This window comes from Osmerus mordax, chromosome 20, assembly GCF_038355195.1.
Source record: "Osmerus mordax isolate fOsmMor3 chromosome 20, fOsmMor3.pri, whole genome shotgun sequence".
In the NCBI taxonomy this organism is placed as follows: domain Eukaryota; kingdom Metazoa; phylum Chordata; class Actinopteri; order Osmeriformes; family Osmeridae; genus Osmerus; species Osmerus mordax.
Genome location: NC_090069.1, coordinates 3,962,655 through 3,985,054, shown reverse-complemented (window position 1 = coordinate 3,985,054; position 22,400 = coordinate 3,962,655). Strand labels below are relative to the sequence as shown.

At 44.6% G+C, this 22,400-nt stretch overlaps 3 protein-coding genes across 3 annotated transcripts; 1 reads left to right on the top strand and 2 right to left on the bottom strand.

Moving 5' to 3' along the window:
• Positions 1-1,223: 1,223 nt before the first annotated feature.
• LOC136964386 (protein phosphatase PTC7 homolog) lies at positions 1,224-9,249 on the bottom strand. The gene is made up of 6 exons (XM_067258492.1): positions 8,781-9,249; positions 6,694-6,873; positions 5,701-5,899; positions 4,293-4,416; positions 3,951-4,080; positions 1,224-3,685 (listed from the first exon to the last, which is right to left on the bottom strand). Exons 1-6 carry the CDS (start codon positions 8,980-8,982, stop codon positions 3,627-3,629), a joined length of 894 nt encoding a protein of 297 aa, XP_067114593.1. The 5' UTR covers positions 8,983-9,249; the 3' UTR covers positions 1,224-3,626.
• Positions 9,250-9,920: 671 nt separating this feature from the next.
• On the top strand, positions 9,921-13,630 carry LOC136964008 (RNA-binding protein FUS-like). Its single transcript, XM_067257872.1, has 2 exons — positions 9,921-10,063; positions 11,037-13,630. The coding sequence occupies exon 2, from the start codon at positions 11,044-11,046 to the stop codon at positions 12,550-12,552; it is 1,509 nt and encodes a 502-aa protein (XP_067113973.1). The 5' UTR covers positions 9,921-10,063; positions 11,037-11,043; the 3' UTR covers positions 12,553-13,630.
• Positions 13,631-14,880: 1,250 nt separating this feature from the next.
• Positions 14,881-21,930, bottom strand: LOC136964547 (sodium- and chloride-dependent GABA transporter 1-like). The gene is made up of 14 exons (XM_067258705.1): positions 21,789-21,930; positions 20,845-20,979; positions 20,265-20,472; positions 20,042-20,174; positions 19,697-19,831; positions 19,300-19,403; positions 19,079-19,203; positions 18,620-18,732; positions 18,393-18,533; positions 18,143-18,239; positions 17,946-18,046; positions 17,655-17,825; positions 17,428-17,484; positions 14,881-15,333 (listed from the first exon to the last, which is right to left on the bottom strand). Exons 1-14 carry the CDS (start codon positions 21,928-21,930, stop codon positions 14,881-14,883), a joined length of 2,115 nt encoding a protein of 704 aa, XP_067114806.1.
• Positions 21,931-22,400: the final 470 nt, after the last annotated feature.

Here is a 22,400-nt window from a genome sequence, read left to right as displayed (position 1 = left end):
CTGAAAAAACCCCAACATATGACAAAAACATTATGTATATCAATCAAAACAATCATCTTTGACCACTGTTCAGTTGCTTTCCAACCATAGGACAGAGCCTTCTATTTTACATGGTTACTTAATAAATATCATGCTCCTTATGAAGTCTATGGTTTTATGGTCTAGGTTTTGGTGAAGGGAACTTGTCACACTAACATTTTAAGAACCTAATCATCTGCATTTTCATGAACCGCTCATTCTATTCTATTGCTTTGTGTGGCCATTAGTAAATGCAGTAGGCCTGTGGCCATTTGCTCCACAGGCCTACTGCATCTGACAGTTCCCTCGTTCATAATTCATAATTTCATTCCAGTCTCCTCTGCCATTGCCAGATTTTATAGAGTAATGATTTCCTGTAAGTCTCTCCCTGGTGATATGAGAACGAGCCTGGGATTTTACAGCGATACCAGGCAAATAGCGAGGCAAATGTAGAATATCCCTATCAACACAGCTCAGAAACATCCAGGTTAATGAGGCTGTGCTGCCCAGCAGGGAGGTGCAGGCTGTGACTTGCTAAGAATTTAGCGCCAACAAAATAAACAATCCCATATACGTGTGTTTTGTACAAATACTATATTCTTTATTTCAATATTTTACAACTTGAAAACATATTTACAGAAACTAGTTCTGTATTTTACACTGTACACAGAAGCAGTTCTTCGAAACACATTATTCGCTGGAAGGACCACAATCATACTTTGCCTGGACTGCAGACGCAGCGCCACAAATCGGCAGACTAAGACTGCGCAGGCATACAGTAAATCACATTGAACACTGAGGAAAAACACACCCAGACGAGACGAGCTTGCATTGCCAGAAAAGGCCTCTTCATTGGTATACAGGTTGTTTTTTTTTGTTAAGGCGGAATCTGTGCTCCTGACCGATGTCTTATTTTAAACCACTGCAACCTGCTCTGCCATGATTTATGAACAGATCATTCAAAGGACCTAAAAAGAAATCACTGCTTTCTCAGATGAGTACAATGGAACCGATTCGAAGTGACTTTGCATGAAGCATGACTCCAGGTAGACATTCAGGAGGCAGGGCAGTGCAGGTTGAGTGTCCTCGTTATAGCTACTCTGATTCCAATGGTGCAAACACCTTTGACAATGACCACTTTCATGCAAAGACAGAATGATTATAGTAGGACAAAAGGGATTCAATAACTCGTGAAATGAACAAACCAAATGTATATATTTAATGTTCTTGCAAACCATTGATCTGTAGATGATGCTTTTAAAATGTTTTGGGAAATATTTGTTAATATATGTTTAACCACCACAAGTGGAACGATACAGTGACAGTTATCTCCATTGACAGCAAGGCTTACAGCACAGTGCCCTGGTCACACCTGTGCTTATGGCTTTCCTTCTTTGGTTTGATCAAACACTCAGCAAAAAACCAGCACTGTGATCACCAGTCACTCACATCTAAACGCCATGATCATGATTCGATCACTGTTCTGGTAACATTGCTTTAGGCACAAAAGACATCTTAGTTGCCTGGCTGCCATTCAATAAAACCTCACAGCCACATGACTAATGCATTTGCTTTCCTAATGACAGACACAATTTCGTAAACCAATCGGAATTATGTAATGGTAATATTTACTATGTTTCCCCCCCAGCACAGAATGAACGATGACAATCCTGAGCTAAGTTTGTTTATGCACTGGCTTGGAAAAGTGCGGCATTGACCAAGACCTCACAAGTCAGTGCATTAAGTACACATTACAAAAAAAGGGGCAGTTTGAGGGTTAAGAACGGGTGGGACACCGAGACCAGAACAGTATGATCAATGTCCTTGCATAAGCAATAATTAAATACAGCACGCACATCCAAACACATACAAACATGATACAATCTTGACCGTTTGTTTACTTAAATAATGTAGTTACACACACATCAGATTTACAAAATACAAGCAGCAAGTAATCATTATTATGAGACAGGTGAAAAAGGTTGACAGCCATTACACATACCACACCCAATTCTTGTTGAGGCCAATTAGTATGATTCTACTAGCCAAAAATTCAAGTCATGCTGAGAGTCTGTCACGCTTTTACTACAATTTATTTTATTTTATTATCATACTCTTGAAAACGATATCACATTAAGTTACAAAAATAAATCCTTTGTGATTCAGACCTGACCTATTTGAATTCAAAGCATTCCCAGATGCCCGTCTTCCATCTCCAACAGCAAGAGACGACACATTCCAAACTCGCACACGCAAACGTTTCCGACATGACACCATCGAGCGCCGTCAAAAGCACAATCCACAGCGCTTCCTGTTTTGATTCTTATGGCCCATGGAAGAGAGATTGAGAATATTTACTTCAAGGTTCAATCCTCTGAAAACAGTGTCGATAAATAAATTCATATTTGTGTACACATCTAGCACGTGTGATGTGAACACCTGTTGCTTTGATTACCTTTGCCGTGACCATGTGAATGCACCCACCGTTATATGACAAACAATATATACAAACCCATAAGGAGATGTGCATTCAGACAGACATTTACAGACAGACAGCACCCACTTCACGTTCAACCCCTATTGGTCTGCCCTTCCTTCTCTGGTAAACAGGCCAAACGACAAACTGGCAACTAACACATAACCCTACCCTTTCATCACTCAACCATACCAAGGCCTCCCTCCAGCACGGAACAAACATCCCACCCCAAACAGCACGCGAGCCAGCCTAAAGCCCAATTTATACTTAGGTCGCAGACACTTTTGAAAAGGTCGCCGACAGAAATGACGTCTCGGTCGACACTTTTAACCGTCGCTTAGAAGTGTCGCCTACCAGGAGAAATTTCTACTGCCGCGGATGTCGTCACATAGTGAAAAATTAAAATTGTCAGTTTCTCCGATTGATCACCTAGGCTACAAAGCGTTAACAATGTAACCATAGCTATGAATGTAACGGTAAAATGATTCTGTTTACGTCACGCGAACCTTGAGCACAGGCGACTGTTTGCCGAAGTATAAATGCAGCAGCCTGAGCGACACTTTTTTTTTTTTCTTCGTCGGCGACCATTTCAAAAGTGTCCGCGACCTAAGTATAAATTAAGCTTAACAAGTCCTTTTGACCCCCCCCCCCAAACATTTTGTCCTTCACTTTCACCTACGACGACACAGTCCAACAACCATTACACATGCGTGCGCACAACTTACGCGACGCCGACACAAGCGAACCCTAAACCATGGCTTTATTCCACTTGTATTACTATTGTGGCGAGATGAGGGGCTACATTCTAGTACCATCCCTCCCAGTTCACTTCACTATCCCTCAGTCACAGTACCGATGACGGGAGGGGATGCAATTGATGTCGAAGATGCAACAATGGTGAGCCACTCTGTTCCTCCTGTATCATGACCAGCACAGGAGTAGATGCCCTTGTCTGCCCCCACACAGCACACTGGGGAGCAGAGAGAGAGAGAGAGAGAGAGAGAAAGAGAGGGGGGGTGGCCATCTGGCTCCACACCCCAGAAAGCACCAGAGCACATTAGAGGGGTCGAAGGCGTGGAAGACTCGCGGGGGCAGAAGGAACAGTCCGGCCAAAGCACACTGGCGCGTGCCGTTAGTCTGTGTATTCTGCCACGATGGACAGCAGCACCGTGATGTCGTCAGGCTTTCCCCCTGTGAATCGACAAAACACAAGAGAGGAAGAGAAAAAAGTGAGTCCCTTCTATTCTCTAACTCAAAACGACGACGCGAGGCACTAATCTGGCCTGTGAGGCGACCAGGCACCTCAGAGGCGACCAGGCACCTCAGAGGCGACCAGGCACCTCAGAGGCGACGAGGCACCTCAAAGGCGACGAGGCACCTCAGAGGCGACGAGGCACCTCAAAGGCGACGAGGCACCTCAGAGGCGACGAGGCACCTCAGAGGCACCGCCTCTCACCTCGGACGTTCAGGCCGTTGGCGCAGGCGAACTGTGCGAACGGGGACATGTAGTTGGGGTCGTAGGCCAGCTCGTGGGCCTGCTTGGCGATGCTCTGGGCCGTCTGCTGGATGCTGTCGTAGTTGGTGCTCTGGAAGAGGGGACGCGTATTTGGATCGTTGGAATAGACACGGAAAACAATTCAAACATGTCAAAACTGGAACACTATTCTTGCCGCGTATAGGTCCGTTGTCTGTGTCTAACGACCGACTACGTCCTCATATCAGACCATCTTCTTACATGTACAAAATCGTGTGCCCAATCTGGGGAAGTAGGAATCTATTTCGCACGGAAGGGGGGTACCTTGAGTTTCTTTAGCTCTTGAAGGATCATGTAGTCTGGCATGTTGTCAAAGAGGCCGTCGGTGGCGGTGAGGATGATGTCACCCAGCTGTACGTCGAACGAGGAACTGTCAGCTGCCTCTGGGCTGCGGGCGGAGAGAGAGGGGGGGGGGGAGGGTGCATGTCAGAAGGGTGTCGAGCACTACAGAAAGTGAAACAAGAGGCAGGCTGAAAGATCGCCAGCCTTGACTGCGATAGACAGAGAGACAGATACGAAACTGCAGTCACCAGATAGCTGATCCTGGCACACGAGATAGTTAAACCTGCCGCGCCTTCCCAGGAGTAGCTGCCCCCCCCCCCCTCCCCCTCCCCCTCCCCCTCTCCCCCCCCCTCCCTCCTGCACCCAGAATGCTCTCTGGCATCACACCAATGTGTCAGCTCCACTTCCTTGAAGTCGTCTGTAACCCTGTGCCCTTGGGTTAGTCCTAACTCCCTTTAACCAGCCCCTGTGAAGCCCCTGGTGCTGGAAACAAGCCTGCTGGTGCCAACAAGTGCAAACGTGGAAAAGTAAACAATTCAATTTTAGAATAAGGAGATAATAACATGTGGTTTGGTTTTCCTTCAAGGACCAAATTAGACTTGACAAGCCATTTAGCCATAGACACTGTACATACAGTCAATTACAGACAAGATCTTCCAAGACCGACAGACTGATTGAGTTACAAATGTTTTTGTCAATTCATGAACCATGAGGGGACAATGTAACCTTATCTGTCGTTCTTTTGACCATGAGAAACAGTAATATACTGCATGTCCTCCAAGTAAGAACATTTAGCCCGACTCCACCACTGAGCTCTATAAAACGGGAAACCTCTCATTGAAAGGCAGAGACACACAGGGAGGTCATAGTCTAAACAACATCATCTCAACTCTTAAAGAGTCCTGAGAAAAACAAGCCCTTTGGAGTGCAGTCTTGTCCGCTTCCCTCTGCCAATGAGCCCCTGAGTGAGTGTGTGTGTGTGTGTGTGTGTGTGTGTGTGTGTGTGTGTTTGCGCGTCTGTCACGACCCACACTGCTGGCAGCACAGCTGAAGTGAGGGCTTGCTGTGCAGCGATAAAAAAAACCAGAAACTCATGCCAGGAACTAGGAGCTTATGGACACGTGCACTCCAGGTCAAGCTGGGGGTGGGTGGGTATGAGGGGGCGGGGGGGGGGGGGTCTGTTATAACGAGGCCAACGATTCTCAGGACTGATTCTGTACAACCAACCGATAAATGCCAAACAATCATTCCAACCGGTACGTAGCACCTTGGTACCTTTGAATAAATCCCGTGCTCAACCCGAGGGAATACGTCTAAACATCCATATTGTCTGAGCAGAGGCAACGGGGCCGGGCGGAAGATGGGAGCGCGGCGGGCGTGCGTGACTGACCTATCGCTGAGGACCACCCCCTCGGCCCCGGGGGGGGCGATGGACAGCTGGAAGGGAGTGTTGAAGTAGTGCTGCTGTTCGTCCGAGCGGTGCACCACCTCTCCTCCGCGCACCACCAGGAAGCCCGAGTCCCCCAGGTTGCACGTGTGCAGTCGGTGGCGCTGCCTGTCCAGGACCACAATACAGGCCGTGCTGCTCCCTAGGGGTTGGGGGAGGTTAAAAACATGTCATTTCCTGTATCAGACTGTTCCACTGGGGGCACCGGTAAGTGTTGCTATGGAGAGGAGGAGGGAGGAGGGGGGGGGGGGGGGGGGGGGGGGTGAGATCTCATGCTAAGCACTGGAAAAACATTTTTGGCACAGACACCCAAAACAAAAGGCCACGTCCTTTCCCTGTTCCCCCTCGCATGCTGCAGCTCTTGCTGTCGAGTGACCTTGCGAGGGAAACCTTTACTCGACGCGCGAGAGCTCCTCTCGCGCCCTCCACCCCCCCCCCCCCCCCCCCCCCCCCCCCCCCCCACCAAAAATAGAAAAAAAGTGGGTCGCTTCTGATAGACAAACATCGTGACTCGGTGACGCTTCGTTGACGTCGAGCGATGCCCTCCCTGCGATGCTGGGTCTCAGTTGAAATGTGACCTCGGGCAGTCACATGTCACGTGGCTCGGCTTAAAAAAAAAAAAAAAAACAACTGACCTCGCTAGCCATTTCTGTTACGACTCCCTTCCCTGGCATTTCAGCTGCTTTGGGGTGAAAACGGTCGACTCCAGGGCGGATGGGACCCCGGGGTGGCAGACAGGGGGTTGTCTAGTCAAAAGTGGGGTGCTGGTCCATAGCTATTACATCACCGCTAGACACGAGAAAACACCGCAACAGGAACAGATCTCTCTACCATCAACATCTACTCTATTCTACTCCTTTTTCACCTCCCCCCCCCTTCTTTCCTTCCATAGGTTGGGCTGGCTGGTCAGGCATATCAACGTGTGGGTTGTCTTACCGAGCAGCGGGACTTTGTTCTGTAGGAGCTCATAGTAGCCCGAGGTGAGGATCCCCACCGGGCTGCTGGGCGTGAAGCGGCCCTCCTTCACCAGGCGCTCACACGTCCTCATCAGGGTGGTGGAGAACTGGGACGGGTCCACGCCGTAGTCCCGCCAGCCCCCCACGCCGTCGGCTACACCTGGAGGACGGACGGACGTCCAAAGAATGAGACGAATCGCCGCTAGTACATTTACATTTATTCATTTAGCAGACGCTCTTATCCAGAGCGACTTACAGTAAGTACAGGGACATTCTCCCCGAGGCAAGTAGGGTGAAGTGCCTTGCCCAAGGACACAACGTCATTTGACACAGCCGGGAATCGAACCAACAACCTTCAGATTACTAGCCCGATTCCCTAACCACTCAGCCACCTGACTCCCCTAGTAGTGTTGAGATGCACAGTGCTAACGTCTTTGCTCACGCCCCCCGGAGACCTTTTAGGAGGTGTTTTCAGACAACTGAATCGTGTCGCATTCCAACCTCTTAAATACACAACCCTCCATCTGGCCAGACAGACACCATTGTCATTCTAAGTGGCAGCTGCTCTAAACTACATCATCTAGAAGACAAAGACCAGGACAGATTTTCTTCCACGGTCATCCACACATAGGCCCTTTTGAACCTTTCACTTGCACCTAGACACGCATTTTCATATGCGAACCCTTAAGTCATTCTGATAGCAATAGACATGCACCATAAATGCACCCTGTAATACAGTATATCAGCTAAATCTATGCATTCCTGGGAGATTTAAAATAATTCCTGTATAGCCTGCCTTGAGCTACAGTTCAAGGTCTGTTTATGGTCTTAAATCAGCAGCAGACTGTGAACAGTATGTATCCCATCAGAAATTTTAACACCAGTGAGTCTCTGTCGAAAACCATGGCTAGGGACTTCTGCCTTACACACAATTTGACATATACTAAAACTGACACCTTATCGAATCCTTCAAACAAGGTAATGAATACATAAAAACGGTGGATTGAGCTCATCAGTCAACGGAATACTATTCTTACAAGCATGTTGATTCTCTGAAAAGTGCAAATTGACCAAGCAATATGAAATCATAGATATTTAAGTATCCTTGCTTTACAGAGACAGTGGCACTGTGGGACAGCACTTAACTGCATCAATTTTGATCCGCACGACTTGTTGCGATGACTCATCCTGCGTTTTTACTATCAACTTGACGTCTTGCAGCCATCAATTACAAATGCTAACTTACACGAGCTACATAATCAACATATAGCCCAGAAAACGATACAAATAGTCAGTTTTCAGTTATAGCCTGTGAAGCTAGAAGTCGTAGCAACATGGCTGCCTCCATGCTCAACCATACTGACCTTTAAAACTAGAGAAGCCTACAGTACAGAAAAACAATAACAACAAAAAATGTTACAAGAGGCAGTAATTGACCATATTGTCGTCCCTGAATTTGTGAGATTGTTCTGTGTATAATGAGCCAGAGCTCTCTCGCAAACACTATGCGCAAAAAAAAAACGTGACGTTTATTTTATTAAAATGATATATGCTTTTTTTGGACAATGCAGTGAGCAAATGCAACATTTGACTCACGATGAATCTTGACTTGTAAAGATTAGTCTACTAATATCATATTGTAGCCACCAGCAGCGCTACAACTCAAATGTGCTTCACTCATTAGTAGGTGAAAGGTCGTCGGCGTTTCTTTTATATATATATATAAAGTGTTGGCAATGTATTTATCCCGACACCACGATTTCCTTATTACGGTTAGTATAGTCTAACATTTTGTTACGTTTAGAAGGGTAAGTACTACACAGGGAAAATAACTTTGAAATAAAGATCGTAGAGGTTAAACCAGGGTTGCACAATGGGTGGGGGTTGTTGTGTTTTCATGAGTGGGCGACACGTGCTAACAGAAGTGAAGGTCATACAACTTCATTTCAGTTTCTTTAAGCGCACTGCCGTTAATTTAGATGTGTAATTTAGTTATACTTGTGTTTAACACAAGAATGGCCACAAACATGGCAAGGATAGCAATTGGAACACAGAATATAATCTTACCCAAGACATCTGCGGACCTATTTCTGGCTATGAAACAGGCATCGTCTCCGTAGCACATCCCTTTCTTCAAGATGCCCTTACGAAAGTCTTTCCCAAAACCACAACTAGCTGTGATCAAGCTGTAGTCCCGACCATCCGTTTGAGATAGTCCGCCGAGGACAGCTCTCGCAACCAGTCTGCTATAAGAGAGTACGGATAACATCCCCAAGAACGAGCGCCCGGTCTCTACCTTTCCGAGCCCACTACAGGCGTCCCGTCTACTTTGGAGACTATCTGGTTATCCGTCCACCATATGTTTTGACTGTCGCCACCTCTGAATTAAATACAGCAGTGTTGGTCAAATTAGGCTACTACGACTGTGTGGAAGTCCTGTTGTCCTGTGAGATTAATTAGCAGCGGTTATTTAAATGTTGGTGGACATAGCCTCGGTTCCTCCAGTGTGCACCATTCTGACAGACATTTTTTCTGTACTCGGTCGAATCCACCGACCTCGGAGTCGGATTTGGCTAGATACGGGTCCTGGTAAATCGGTTGCTACGTCACAAGCTTCTGCGCACGCAAGCCAATCTAGGCATGATAAGTCGTTTTTTTCTTAGATGTAGGCATAGTGTCTGCGCAATGTAACAAATTATACAAATAGTGCACTTGATTCAAGTTTCTCTCAGGTATTAGCAGTTGTGCTCACAGGCCCCGATTCAAGACTGAAACAAAAATGTTGATAGGTGTATGATTCAGAAGCATTTCTTTCCAGATTTGCAGATCAGTAGCCTATTTGTGATTTGATATAATTAAAATAATTGACTCATTATCCCTTTATTCAATTTACACGGCATCTGTGTATTACATGAGTCTTACCAAAAAAAGATAAATACATAGCCTAGAAGATAGAAGATTGACCATTGTAGATTCTCCTAAAGAGGTTGTCGACTATTCTAGTACTGCCCCTAGTGGCCGTTTTCAGAAGCTAAAACCGGCAAGTGGAACCTATTTATTTTCTCATATATTTATTAACAATTGATGGGGTTCATTCTATTGGGGTAGGTTAAATTATATGGAGGCCATTCGAATATGCGTTGAAATACCCAATGTTTTTAAATTCACGTGCACTGGTTGGTGAGAAAAGGAGGAGGAGCTCTGACCGTTCCCGTTAAAAATGACTGTCGACAGCCGCTCCCGATTTCAAGTTATAAACACAACAACGGGTGGAAGGGACACCTAAATTACGACAGGGACACAAACTGATTGAACCACGAATTTATTTGCAAATAACAACAGCAATTTCGGTAAGAACGGCTTATGATTATTATCGAAAGAAGATGAGGTCTTTCACAATTTGTCATGGCTCAGTCCCACCGCCTTGTTTAGCCTTAAATAACAGACGTTGTAGCTGCGTCCGTTATATAACTAATAGCTGTTGCTATAATGTAAAATGTAACATGTTCTCATTATATTTCCGAGTTTATATTGGTTCTCTTATATTTGTCATCGCTTAGGTAGGCTATACCATAGACATATATGTTTATGGGCTACACTACAGTAGGCCATGTCATTGTGCGCAGTTTTAATTTAATCAATAGCTTCGTCGAATTTCCGAACGAAATTGTCAGTGGAAATATAACTGTTTTGGTCAACCTATTATCCTTAGCGATCGTCTTAATGTATTGAGTACCCACTACCATGTTATGTCTTAAACGAGGCTCGAACCAAGTAGGCTGCAGATCGTTTCAGAGAGCGCTTTGAAAATAATAACAGTTGATCATTCTATCAACTGAATTTGACGTCTAAATAAGACTAATTCTATACCCATCTTCACTGAGCTACGACACCCATCATCACTGAGCTACACCCATCATCACTGAGCTACACCCATCATCACTGAGCTACATCCATCCTCACTGAGCTACCTTTAAAAATAAATGTGTCGATCTCTGGAATAAGCTATTTTCATTTATTCAGGAGTCAGGTGGCTGAGCAGTTAGAGAAGCGGGCTAGTAATCAGAAGGTTGCCAGTTCGATTCCCGTCCGAGCTAAATGACGTTGTGTCCTTGGGCAAGGCACTTCACCCTACTTGCCTCGGGGGGTATGTCCCTGTACTTACTGTAAGTCGCTCTGGATAAGAGCGTCTGCTAAATGTAAATGTAAATTTATTAAGGGAGCAGTGCTGTCACGGTTAAAATGGACATTTACAAAAGGAAACGTAGGCCTATATTAAAAGGTCTTGTAACGGACGAGCCTCATTGTTTTTGTTTTTTCCAGGTCAGTGATGGGGAAGCTGTGTGTTTTCTTTTTCGTGTCTTTGACACTCATCGCTGTCCTGCATACTGACTCAACGTGGGCCAAGAGGAGCGGTAGCAGCAGTAGCAGCAAGAAAACCTCCAGCAGCAAGCCATCAAAAACTACAAACACTCAGTCAAATTACCCCAGACAGCCACAAACTCCCAACAGGAACCCCAACCCTTACCCTGCAGGTGGTAGTTATCCTGGGAAAGGGGGAACCAATCAAAATCCTAACCAGCAGTACCCTCCGGCAGGTGGCTACCCCGCGGCAGGTGGCTACCCCGCGGCAGGTGGCTACCCCGCGGCAGGTGGCTACCCCGCGGCAGGTGGCTACCCAGCAGCAGGTGGCTACCCCAACCAGAATCCAGGAAGGGGAGGTTATCCTGCCGCTGGTGGTTATCCTGCCGCTGGTGGTTATCCGGCCGCTGGCGGCTATCCCGCTGCTGGTGGCTATCCCAACCAAAATCCAGGCAGAGGAGGATACCCTAACCAGTACCCAGCGGCAGGAGGCTACCCGGCCGCAGGAGGCTACCCCAACCAGTACCCTGCCGCCGGAGGAGGAGGAGGCTGGGGTCAGCCAGGTGGTTATCCGGGTGGAGGCTATGGAGGAGGATACCCCAACAGGAACCCTGATAGTAAGATTCTCAGCCCCCGCTATGGAGGAGGAGGAGGCTATGGAGGGGGTTATGGACAGGGTGGTGGTTATGGACAGGGTGGTGGTTATGGACAGGGTGGTGGTTATGGACAGGGTGGTTATGGACAGGGTGGCGGTTCACCCTTTTCACGCTCGGTTCAAGGCATGGGCTACAACCCCTCTCAGCAATCTCAGGGCTTTGCCAAGAAGGCTATGATGGCTGCTGGTGTCGGAGCCGTGGCAGGAATGGCAATCGGCTACGGGCTCGGCCGCTATCCCAAGCCACACTTCAACTTCCGTAACCCCGAGGAGGAGCAATATTACAACAACTACATGTACCGCCGTTACGGCTCGAAATCCACCGACGAAAACGACTTTGGACGCGATTACGTCTTCAACCCCCCGGCGGAGGCGCAGACCTATGTCAGCTTTATGGACACCTGCATGAAGAGGACGGACCTTTTTAAGAAACAGGACGTCGCCGCACAGGTTACCCCTAGCAACCAGGGCATACAGAAGATTAACCCTCAGGGTGACGGAGACAACAGCCCAAACCTGACTGAGACGACCAAGCCTCCGACCCCGGCCCCGGCTTCCAGTGACCAGGGTGGGGCGGCGCCAGAGGATGAGGATGATATCGTCGGGATCGAGGAGATCGGCTACCCAGCCTTGGTGGAGCAAATGAAGGCGCGGCGTTGTGTGGAGTTGTACATGAACTACTCGGAAAGATTCCTGCAGAAACAGGCGGCGCAGCGCATTAGCGAACCCCAGCCCAGCCGTAGCAATCCTCTCAGCCAAGGGCTAATCCAGCAGATCACGATCCTTATCACGGTCCTGAGCAGTACCCTCCTCTTGCACTAAAACCAGGACACGCATGCACAAAGCCATCGAGGATATCTACGTGTCCTACACTAACGTCATCACCGGGTTGATCGATGAGGATAGGTTACACACGAAAGTAGAAAGGGACAGGGCCAGGCCTCTCAGCCAAAGAATGAGGTCATTCGTTAACTGTCACACATTTCAACGTTTAGGGACAGTGAGATATTGAAGGAGTCAGGGCGTCACTTCATTTAGCCGAGCCTTTATGAGGTTTTTGATATCTTTTTAACTCTCTCTTGACCCCATGACATCGTAGTACTATTGTAAAGTTTGCACTAATTCAATTTTAAGTTGGTTCTCTTATTGTAGGTACAGTTTATTTTTGAGTATTTAATGTCTTCATATTTTGGCATCCAGTTGTGGTAGAGCAGCTTGAATCCCAGTACTTTTAAGAAAACACTGTATTTATATGACATAATAATAGGTCCATGCAAATGCATGATAACATACTGTATACTTTGTGCATTGATAGTATATGTATTAAATCCTGTTGACACTAATATAATCCTTTCCATTGCAAGTTTGTTCATTGACTGTAAACGAAACATACCTGTTATGTAATCAGGCAAACGCTAAACAGTATTACGCAAACATGATATACTAATATACAACTATCATTGTAGTAATGTACGATTTCACGGAAACATCTTAATTATAGCCATCTGGTAAGCGGCAATGTATGAACTCTTTAGGGGCAGATCTCTGCAATTGAACTGTATCTGTGTCTTGTGGTCTCCTGTCATGTTCATGGTGGTCGGTTTTGTAAACACTTTCTCATGGAAAGAAGTGTGCTTTTTCTCACTGTCCTCCGTTTGTAATCGTCTCCCTTCGTCTCCACTGCACTCCAGATGTCTTGCCCTGCTTTCCTTATCTGAAGTGCACTTATTTCACTTTTAAGGATCAATATTCGATGAAATAGAAATGTTTTTCTCAAGCATGTACCAGTTGACATGACATCGGCTGTAACTTAGAAATAAGATGTCTTTTTATTGCTCTTTAGAATGTATTCCTCCAATACTGCTATGACTTTGGTATGCTTAAAGTCTTGAAGGTCAAATATGAGTGGTTTTGTTCTTTTTTCTGGTTGCTGTGAAAAGACCCTATATATATATATATATATATATATATCTATATATATATATCTATATATTACTATATATAACACATATATTACACAGTCACAATCTTTGATTACCATTATTGTGTGGTTGTTCTTCCTGGTGTACATTTAGATTTAGTAATCATCAGCCTAGTCACACAAAACAACACATTCAAGGCACATTCTAGGTAATCACATTGTTGCTAGGTAACTAGTTGCTTCAAGGGGAAATGGTAGTGAGCAATTCTTACCAGGACATTTCACAATAAGAAGGGGTGTCTATAGTTACTACGCTTGTTAAAAGCATTGCACTCGCTATTAAATAACAGGATAATCAGTCTGTAGTTTTATTGTATGATGCATACAAAGACCCTGTACAGGCGTTTATTTTCAGACATATTTCAAACTATTTCCTGTCATCAACAAAGGCATCTTTGTAAACTGAAGTTCTTGAAACCCAGTGCGTGATAGTGTCCATCAACAGTATTTGTATGACTTTCCTTGCCTCCAGTCACACTAAGATGAATACAAAGACCCTGTACAGGCATCTATTTTTCTGACATATTTCAAACTATTTCCTGTCATCAACAAAGGCATCTTTGAAAACTGAAGTTCTTGAAACTCAGTGTGTGATAGTGTCCATCAACAGTAATTATATTACTTTTCTTGCCTCCAGTCACACTAAGATGAATACAAAGACCCTGTACAGGCATCTATTTTTCTGACATATTTCAAACTATTTCCTGTCATCAACAAAGGCATCTTTGTAAACTGAAGTTCTTCAAACCCAGTGCGTTACAGTGTCCACCAACATTTGAGGACTTTCCTTGCCTACACAGTTACACTAAGATGAATGTTCTCTAACAGTAACATCCACAGCAAAGGAGATGCACATGAACAATGCACTATTCCTTTTAGCTCTTTCCACCCATTAAAGTAAAGGCAGCTGAACATTACCCAGGTCTCTCCCCCTCTATAATCACACATCATCACACACATTCACAATAACATAACCCAACCACACCCTGCTAATGAGGTCCCAGTGGTTTACAACAGTACCAGTGGGGCTTCAGATGGTGCTATTATCCAATTAAGAATCCTGATACCCAAGAACGGCAAGACCGATCGGTTCTAAGTAACCTTTTATTTCCGAATCAGGCCACTCGGAAGCGGGAATCAGCCGAGTTTCCCCTCAGAACGGGGTGTGACTAGATAGCCCTCGTCCAGCCGCCTAGACAGAGAAGCAGCGCAGATCCCAGCGTGGCGACAACGTTGCTCTTGGGCGCAGGATCGGAAGCACTTCTGTACAGGCGCCAGTCAGACTGGTTGTGAAAGCCCTGGCCCTCAGGGTAGTAGTCATCGGAGTCAGTACCATAGCCACGCCCGTAACCATGTCCTGGCCTACCGAGGGATCCCAGCCCGTAGCCAATGGCAGCTCCTCCCAGGGCTCCGGCCGCGGCGGCGCCGGCCAGCTTCAACCCCTGCTTGGAGGAGCCACGGCTCTGGGAAGGAGGAGCTTTGCCTCCCAGACCCACACCCTTCCCTCGCCCCTTGAACCCGCCCCCGCGTCTGGGCTGGACACCTGGGCATAAGGTCGCCACGATCAGCATCCACGTCCATAGGATGAAAAGCTTCTGCTGGCTAATCATGACTGGAGAGTCCTGCACAACAAAAACATTTTTTGTGTTATCTGCATTATTAGGTTAGCATTTCTGTTGATTTCAAAGATATGGACAGCTAAGAAAGAAAACAAATATCATAATCGAAGTATAGTATCAAGAAAAAGAGAGTGAATGAACAAGCCAGCATAGTTGTTTTGAATTGGGGTTGTTTTGAATCAGGCCAAATGAAGCATGGTGGTGACAGTAGATCAGCCTAATTTACAATGGCTGATGAAACTAAACCAATTCAACAGGGGCAGTCAAGAGTCGACGATAATCTCTCCTATTCAGACTGGGATTATAGTCAATCACATGCCCTGTTGCCCTTCAAAACCACGCACGGAACACATCACGCGCCAACTCCAAAACAACAAAACGCATTGACTAGAATGTCAAATCTAGAACTTGCTGCATGCATCCACACCAGCAATGTGCGACACTGAATCCATTTGTCCAAACAAAATCAACAGGTTGGGATACGCATCTCCATCTAGCAAAGCACACACTGTTCTTGATGCCAAAATAGAATGCCTATAATTAGTACCCTTCTGAAATGATAACCTTCCTAGAATCAGTGATTTCCATGACTTAATACATGTACTTATTTAATAGATAAATGTCATCCACATAACACAGTTTCTATGCCAACAAATGCAAAAAAGATTACAGTGAAAGTATAAATGCAGTGATGCCTTATTATTACCTACCTTATTACAGTCACAGAGAGCTAGACCTCTTCTGTTCAGGTCTGTCTTCGTTCAGTTAACAGCAGGTGGTTTCCAATGGTTACCACACTCAACTGTCACTTTTCTCGCAGCATCCAGTCATCAGCCTTATAGAGCCAATTGCTCCTCCCTACACAAATCATCCTAGCATTCCTATTGGCCCAAGACCCTTACAGTGGCTTGAATGATTTATGCTGATGGTAGTTTTGTTGTTCTCACCCATTTTGTCCTTTGCTTCCTGATTTTTCCATCATTACAATGTCTGCATTTCTGTTTCATATGTCTATGCAATTCTAATCGTGTTTCCACAAAGCAGCTGGTGGTGATCTTCACATCGCTATCTCAGTTGACTGTTGCTCTACATTTTCTCACCAGAGTTCTCTCCCCCACACTCATCCTTGCAGTTGCCATGGTGACAAAGATCTATGTGCTGTTGCAAATAGGCTATATTAAAGGTGTGTGAAACACGAAACACATCGCGTTTGACAGGCTAAAATGTGAACATTAAATATATAAACAATAAATGTAAATACATTACATTTGTTATCTATTACATCTAATATTCTGCTGACAAGCACACTACCAACCCCTTCTTGGCCGATTAATTATCTTTACTTAATGCATGCAGACAATGGGAGATTTATGCGCTTATTCTGTTACATCTATGAATGTTCGATATTCTTGAACCTAATCATGGTGAAAACAGTTGTTTGTGTGCCTTGCTGCACTTATGTTTCTGCACACTTCTTGTGTAACTGTCCACTATTTTATCCTAGGGAACTGGAACACCTAGTGGACATAAGAGATGGATCAGTTCACTGTGGTGTGCTTGGTTGAAAGTTCTTTCACAGATTTACTGTAAGTATCCCAGGAAATATGTACAAATAAAAATGTACAAACACTAATAATAAATTAAAAAACGTAATATTAATATATATATAGTATATATATATATATATATACTGTATATATAAATGTAAATGTAATGTCCAGACAGCTTCAAATCTTGAGACATTGTCAAGGTGAGTGAGAAATGGTCTTGAGAACCGGCTGAGGGCATGGGAAGACTTGGGAATGGCTGGGTATGTATGGAGTTGAATCCTTGCAAAGACATTGATATTGATAATACAGTAACCACCATAAACTGATTTTATTAAGAACACAAATCTGTATGCAGAATTGTCATATGGCTACTCACATGTGGACAATACAATACACATTGTATGTCTTGGGAGAGGGAATACAGGTCATATATATAACAAGACACACACATATATCATGTCATGGTCAGGCTTTTGTCATTTAGTGGGTTGATCTCAGATGGACAAGGTTCAGATAACCCTATGCACTGGCATGTTTCTCCACCAACAAACAAAGGCGACTTCTCCTCCAGATTCAGTTTGGGAATCATGGATGCCTTCAGTCTCTACATCAGGAGAAAGGGAGTGCATTTGTAACACAACGGAAAGATTCTTATCCGGTCTTATCCACCGATATCAAAGTCAATCTTTCTATGTATTTGATTGTTTACTTTTGAAATGTAAAAAAGGAAATCCTTCAATGAAATTTGGTTTCGCGAAGGATTGCTCTCCTTACACCCATGAATGTTCCTTTCCTAGAGAGCAGCTCATGCACCGCTCCTACAGGGATCCACATCACGGACAGGAAAGTGATGATCCACGTCACACTCTCTGCCCATCCTGGGAAGCGGTAAGTCTTTCCATAACGAAGAGGGGCATGTTGAGCCATGCTCGTAACCAAGATAATCTGCCGATGGAGCAAATTGGTAAACAAGATATAATGAGATCATGAATCAGCTGTGCTGTAGTGTAACAAAAGGTCAGCAGTTGTGAAAACACGAGTATGTTCCATTTAGTAGGTACCTACCATAATCAACAGAGGCGACGCCACCAACCAGCAGGCCTTAAAAAAGATATTTGGGGGCTTACCCAGAATCCTCTTTACCATAACAGTAAGCCGTGGAACTCCTGCAAAATTGTTCAGAAGCAAATTGCTCAAGAACATGTGACCATCTAGATGAAAAGAGAGCAATTTTCACAAAGTCTATTCATGTGAATGCTTACCGAATATCCAACAGATGGCTATAACCTCACATAAAGAGATTAATAGGAGTGATATTCCGACAGCATAGTCAATCAGCTGGAAGATGTAGACTCCACCCTGTATAGATAGATAGAAAGCTAGATCAGTGCTTCCAACACTAAGTAATCACATACATGTACTGTACAGCCCATGACATTGAATGACGGCATCACGCAACAGAAAGTCAACCACAGATAAAGCTGAATGTGGGTATGCAGTACTTATACACACCTGCATAATGTAGGGTAGGCCAAGGAGACATGTAAAGATGCAGAGGGATAAAGCTACCAACTCCCTTTTCCTAAGCACGGACAGAATCGTAGGCCCAAAGGTGTCCATTGTGCAAGTGACCAAGAGCTCCATGTGTCCAAACTACAAAACAGCAGCAATCTAAGTCATTCAGATCAAGTGTTTGTCGATGTGGTTGTGTGTGTTTACATGTGTGTATGTTCCTGTACCTGACTATCCAGGCCCAAGCTCATCAGCATGAGGAAGAAGAAGAATGCCCACATTTGGGCCACAGGCATCGTGGAGAAGATCTCAGGGTAAACCACAAACACCAAACCAGGCCCTGGGACAAAAGCAAACATTACACCGAAGTCTTACATTGTAAAACTAAGAACAGAGTACCCCTACTTTAGTGTTTGCTTTCACATACACAACTGAAGAGGACTTAAGACATCACTTATGTTACATTGATTGGAATCAGTTCACACAAATCCATCCTTAAGACCTATCCTTTTTCTTTAGCATTCAAGTCTGCAATTGGGTAGGAATTTTTGTTTATGTTTGTCAAGTCCTAAATATATCTAGCTGGTTATATGTTTTGACTGTACAGCACTTTGGTCGACATAAGTTGTTTTTAAAGTGCTTTATAAATAAATTTGACTTGACTTTCAATCTAACTTGCCAATTACCTCCAACTGCCAGTTTTTCCACGTCAAGTTGATGTACATGAGAAATGTATCCGATGCCAGAAAACATGACGAAACCTGCAAAAATACTGGTTGCAGAATTTGCCAAGGAGACAACAATTGCATCCCTGCGGAGGAACACAAAATATAATTACATTTGTTGTCTTCGTGATGACTAGGAGTTTGGGCAGTATCACTTAACAAAATCACATTCTATTCCATACCTGAGCATGTTGTTGTTGAATTTGTTATGGCTGGCCAAGGAAACCATGACACCCAGACCCACCCCAATAGAGTAGAAGACCTGAGCAGTGGCATCAATCCAGACCTGTTTGAACAACCCAGGGTTAGTGAGCTAACAAAGACATTACATTTAGTCATTTAGCTGACGCTCTTATTCAGAGCGACTTACAGTAAGTACAGGGACATTCCCCCCGAGGCAAGTAGGGTGAAGTGCCTTGCCCAAGGACACAACGTCACTTGACACGGCCGGGAATCGAACTGGCAACCTTCAGATTACTAGGCCGATTCCCTAACCGGTCAGCCACTTGACTCCTTCCATTACTATGCAAACTTTGCACTTCTGCAAAGTCGTAACTTTAAGTGATCTTCTCCACCCACTTGGATGTCGACCAGTTTGTGCCACTTAGGGGTCAAATAGAAGACGATGCCATCCACGGCTCCTGGCAGTCGGATGTTGTTGATCAGCAGCGCTAAGAGGACGATGTATGGAAACAATGTTGTGAAGTATACTACCTGTGTGGACATTCACAAAGAAATATTGGTGATGGACAGATCGTACAGAGACATAGAAGCTCACAAAGCATAGTATTAAAACTTGAACATGCTATTAGGGTATTTTCGAAAAGGCATGCAGTACTGCCAGTAGATGATATATCAGCACTACTCATCCTTTGAATTGTTTAAACTGTTACAACATGGATGTGAGTAATCTCTGGTTCTGACCTTGCCGGTGGATTTAACTCCTTTGAAGATGCAGAGATAGATGATGAGCCACACCAACAAAAGAACACCAAACAGTTCCCATCTCAAGCTGCCCACACGCTCTATTCCCTCAGTGATCTCCAGAAGCCTATGGCTGGATGGTCAAGTTAAAATCCTTTAGTGAAGTGTACAGAGAATATAACCGCATTGGCTCAATAAGACTGAGCCTGTGATTTGGGCTTACTCAAAGAACTGCTGTGTGGCTGACTGTAGGTGTGTGGAGTTCCCAATGGAACTAGAGCAGTTCTCCGGAACGTTCCACGTGTTGTTGCAGAGTTGCCAAGGCAGCGTAGCTCGAAATGAGTTGAAAAGGTAGTACAAGGCCCAGGTCAGGACGGTGTTGTTATAAGTGCATATGATGAAGGACAACACCACGGACGCCACCCCAACTCCTGCATGTAATAACAGAAAGGGTCAGATGGCTGAGCGGTTAGGGAATCGGGCGATAAATCAGAAGGTTGCTGGTTTGATTCCAGGCTGTGAAAATTGACTTTGTGTCCTTGGGAAAGATACTACTTGCCCCTACTTGTCTCGGGGGGAATGTCCCGGTACTTACTGTAAGTCGCTCTGGATAAGAGCGTCTGTTAAATGACTCAATGTAATGTAGAATACATCTGACTTACCTTTATATTGTGATTCATTCTACTGTCGTATACCACATGCATCTGAAGATATTTGTCACAATTATGAGCATTTTCCTAATTTCTTGCAGAGGATAAAGAGCATGCCAATGTCTTCTGAAATGCTTTCAAATGTTTCCATACCTTTCATCAAAGGGCAGGCTTTATGCAAAGCTTGCACAGGGCCTGTTCTTGTATATTGGCCCAGAGTGAATTCCATGAACACCAATGGAACAACACAGAGACACATCACAGTGACGTATGGAATGAGAAAGGCTCCTGGAGGGGGGGGTACATTAAATATGTAAACATCGCTGGAAAACATTTACGTCTCTTCAACTAAGTTAGACATTTTAGTTGGTGAGTGTTGAGTCATGACCTGTGTCCATCAGACATTTGGAAAGGTTTTATTCAGGGCCATAATCATAATATATAGCTACACATCCCCCCCAATATTCAAATCTGGTCAAAATGTCCCCCCCAATATATTGATATAAAAACATGAATAAAATATAAATGTGCTATGCTACGACATGCAACCACGCACGTTGTCCGAAATGATCATAAAAAATGTAATCATATTCATAAATAAACGTAAAGAAAATTCAGGGGGGGACCCTCAGACCCCAGCAGATTTCGTCCCCGTCAATGTTGACTCCATGGCTACGGCCTTTTGGTTTTATTTCTCAGGGATTATTCAAAAAAATGGAAGTCATGCTAGTGGTAATGGACCGAACTTTTGGAAACACCCCTCGCTTTACTTTCACTACTTCCTTTCACTGCTGTGTGCTCCTGTTCCTGACCCCATCGCCTATTCTTTACCCGTACCTGTGGAACCTGAACTAACCCCCGCCTGTTTCTGATCACGACTCTGGATTACTGGTTTAGTTCTGTAGAAACTGTTCATTCATTAAAAGTTCTGTACTTGGATCAGACACTTGGTGTCTGTAATACATTACAAATATGTTGGTGGTTAGTGTCAAGGAACTGTCTCTAGGCTAAAGTTATCTACCTAGGCACAGTCCAATAAAAATGCAGTCCAAGCAAATTGTTGACAGTTAAGATTTTGATGTATTTTTTCAACTTACCTCCACCACCCCTAAAGCATACGTATGGAAATCTCCAGACATTTCCAAGTCCAACGGCATAGCCCACTGATGCTAGGATAAACTCGATTTGATTTGCCCATGTATCTCTTACTGTCAGTCCATTATCCACCAATTGCTTCATTCTTGAATCTATTGCACGATGTAGGCAATTGGATATTTATATTAAGCTTACTTGGCAGTCTACACGATTTTACTGCTGCAGATCGGTCAAACTTGTGCAACTTGCAAGAGCAGGAGCAGGTTAGCTATGATGTGAGAACAGTGTCAGAACTCAAGACAGTTTGAGCCCCCACCCCTTGCTAATTGGTTTAAAGCATCTATCTGTAACTTGTTTATCTTGTTCGTGTTTTTATGTGTTTTTGAGGGTGTTGAGTACATTCTGCAGTGTTTAAACATGTCTTAAATCGCGTTCACCTGGCTCCTTTTTAATGTGTTTTTAATACGATCGAACGGCTATAGCCTAAATAATGATGTTCTTTTGTTACTTATGAAAGATTTGCAAAAACTTCGAAACGTAATATTGCCCTAATTTCTAGGTAGGGGGTTAGATTCTGGCAGCGGGGCAATTTTCAACACAACACCGGTCTCACC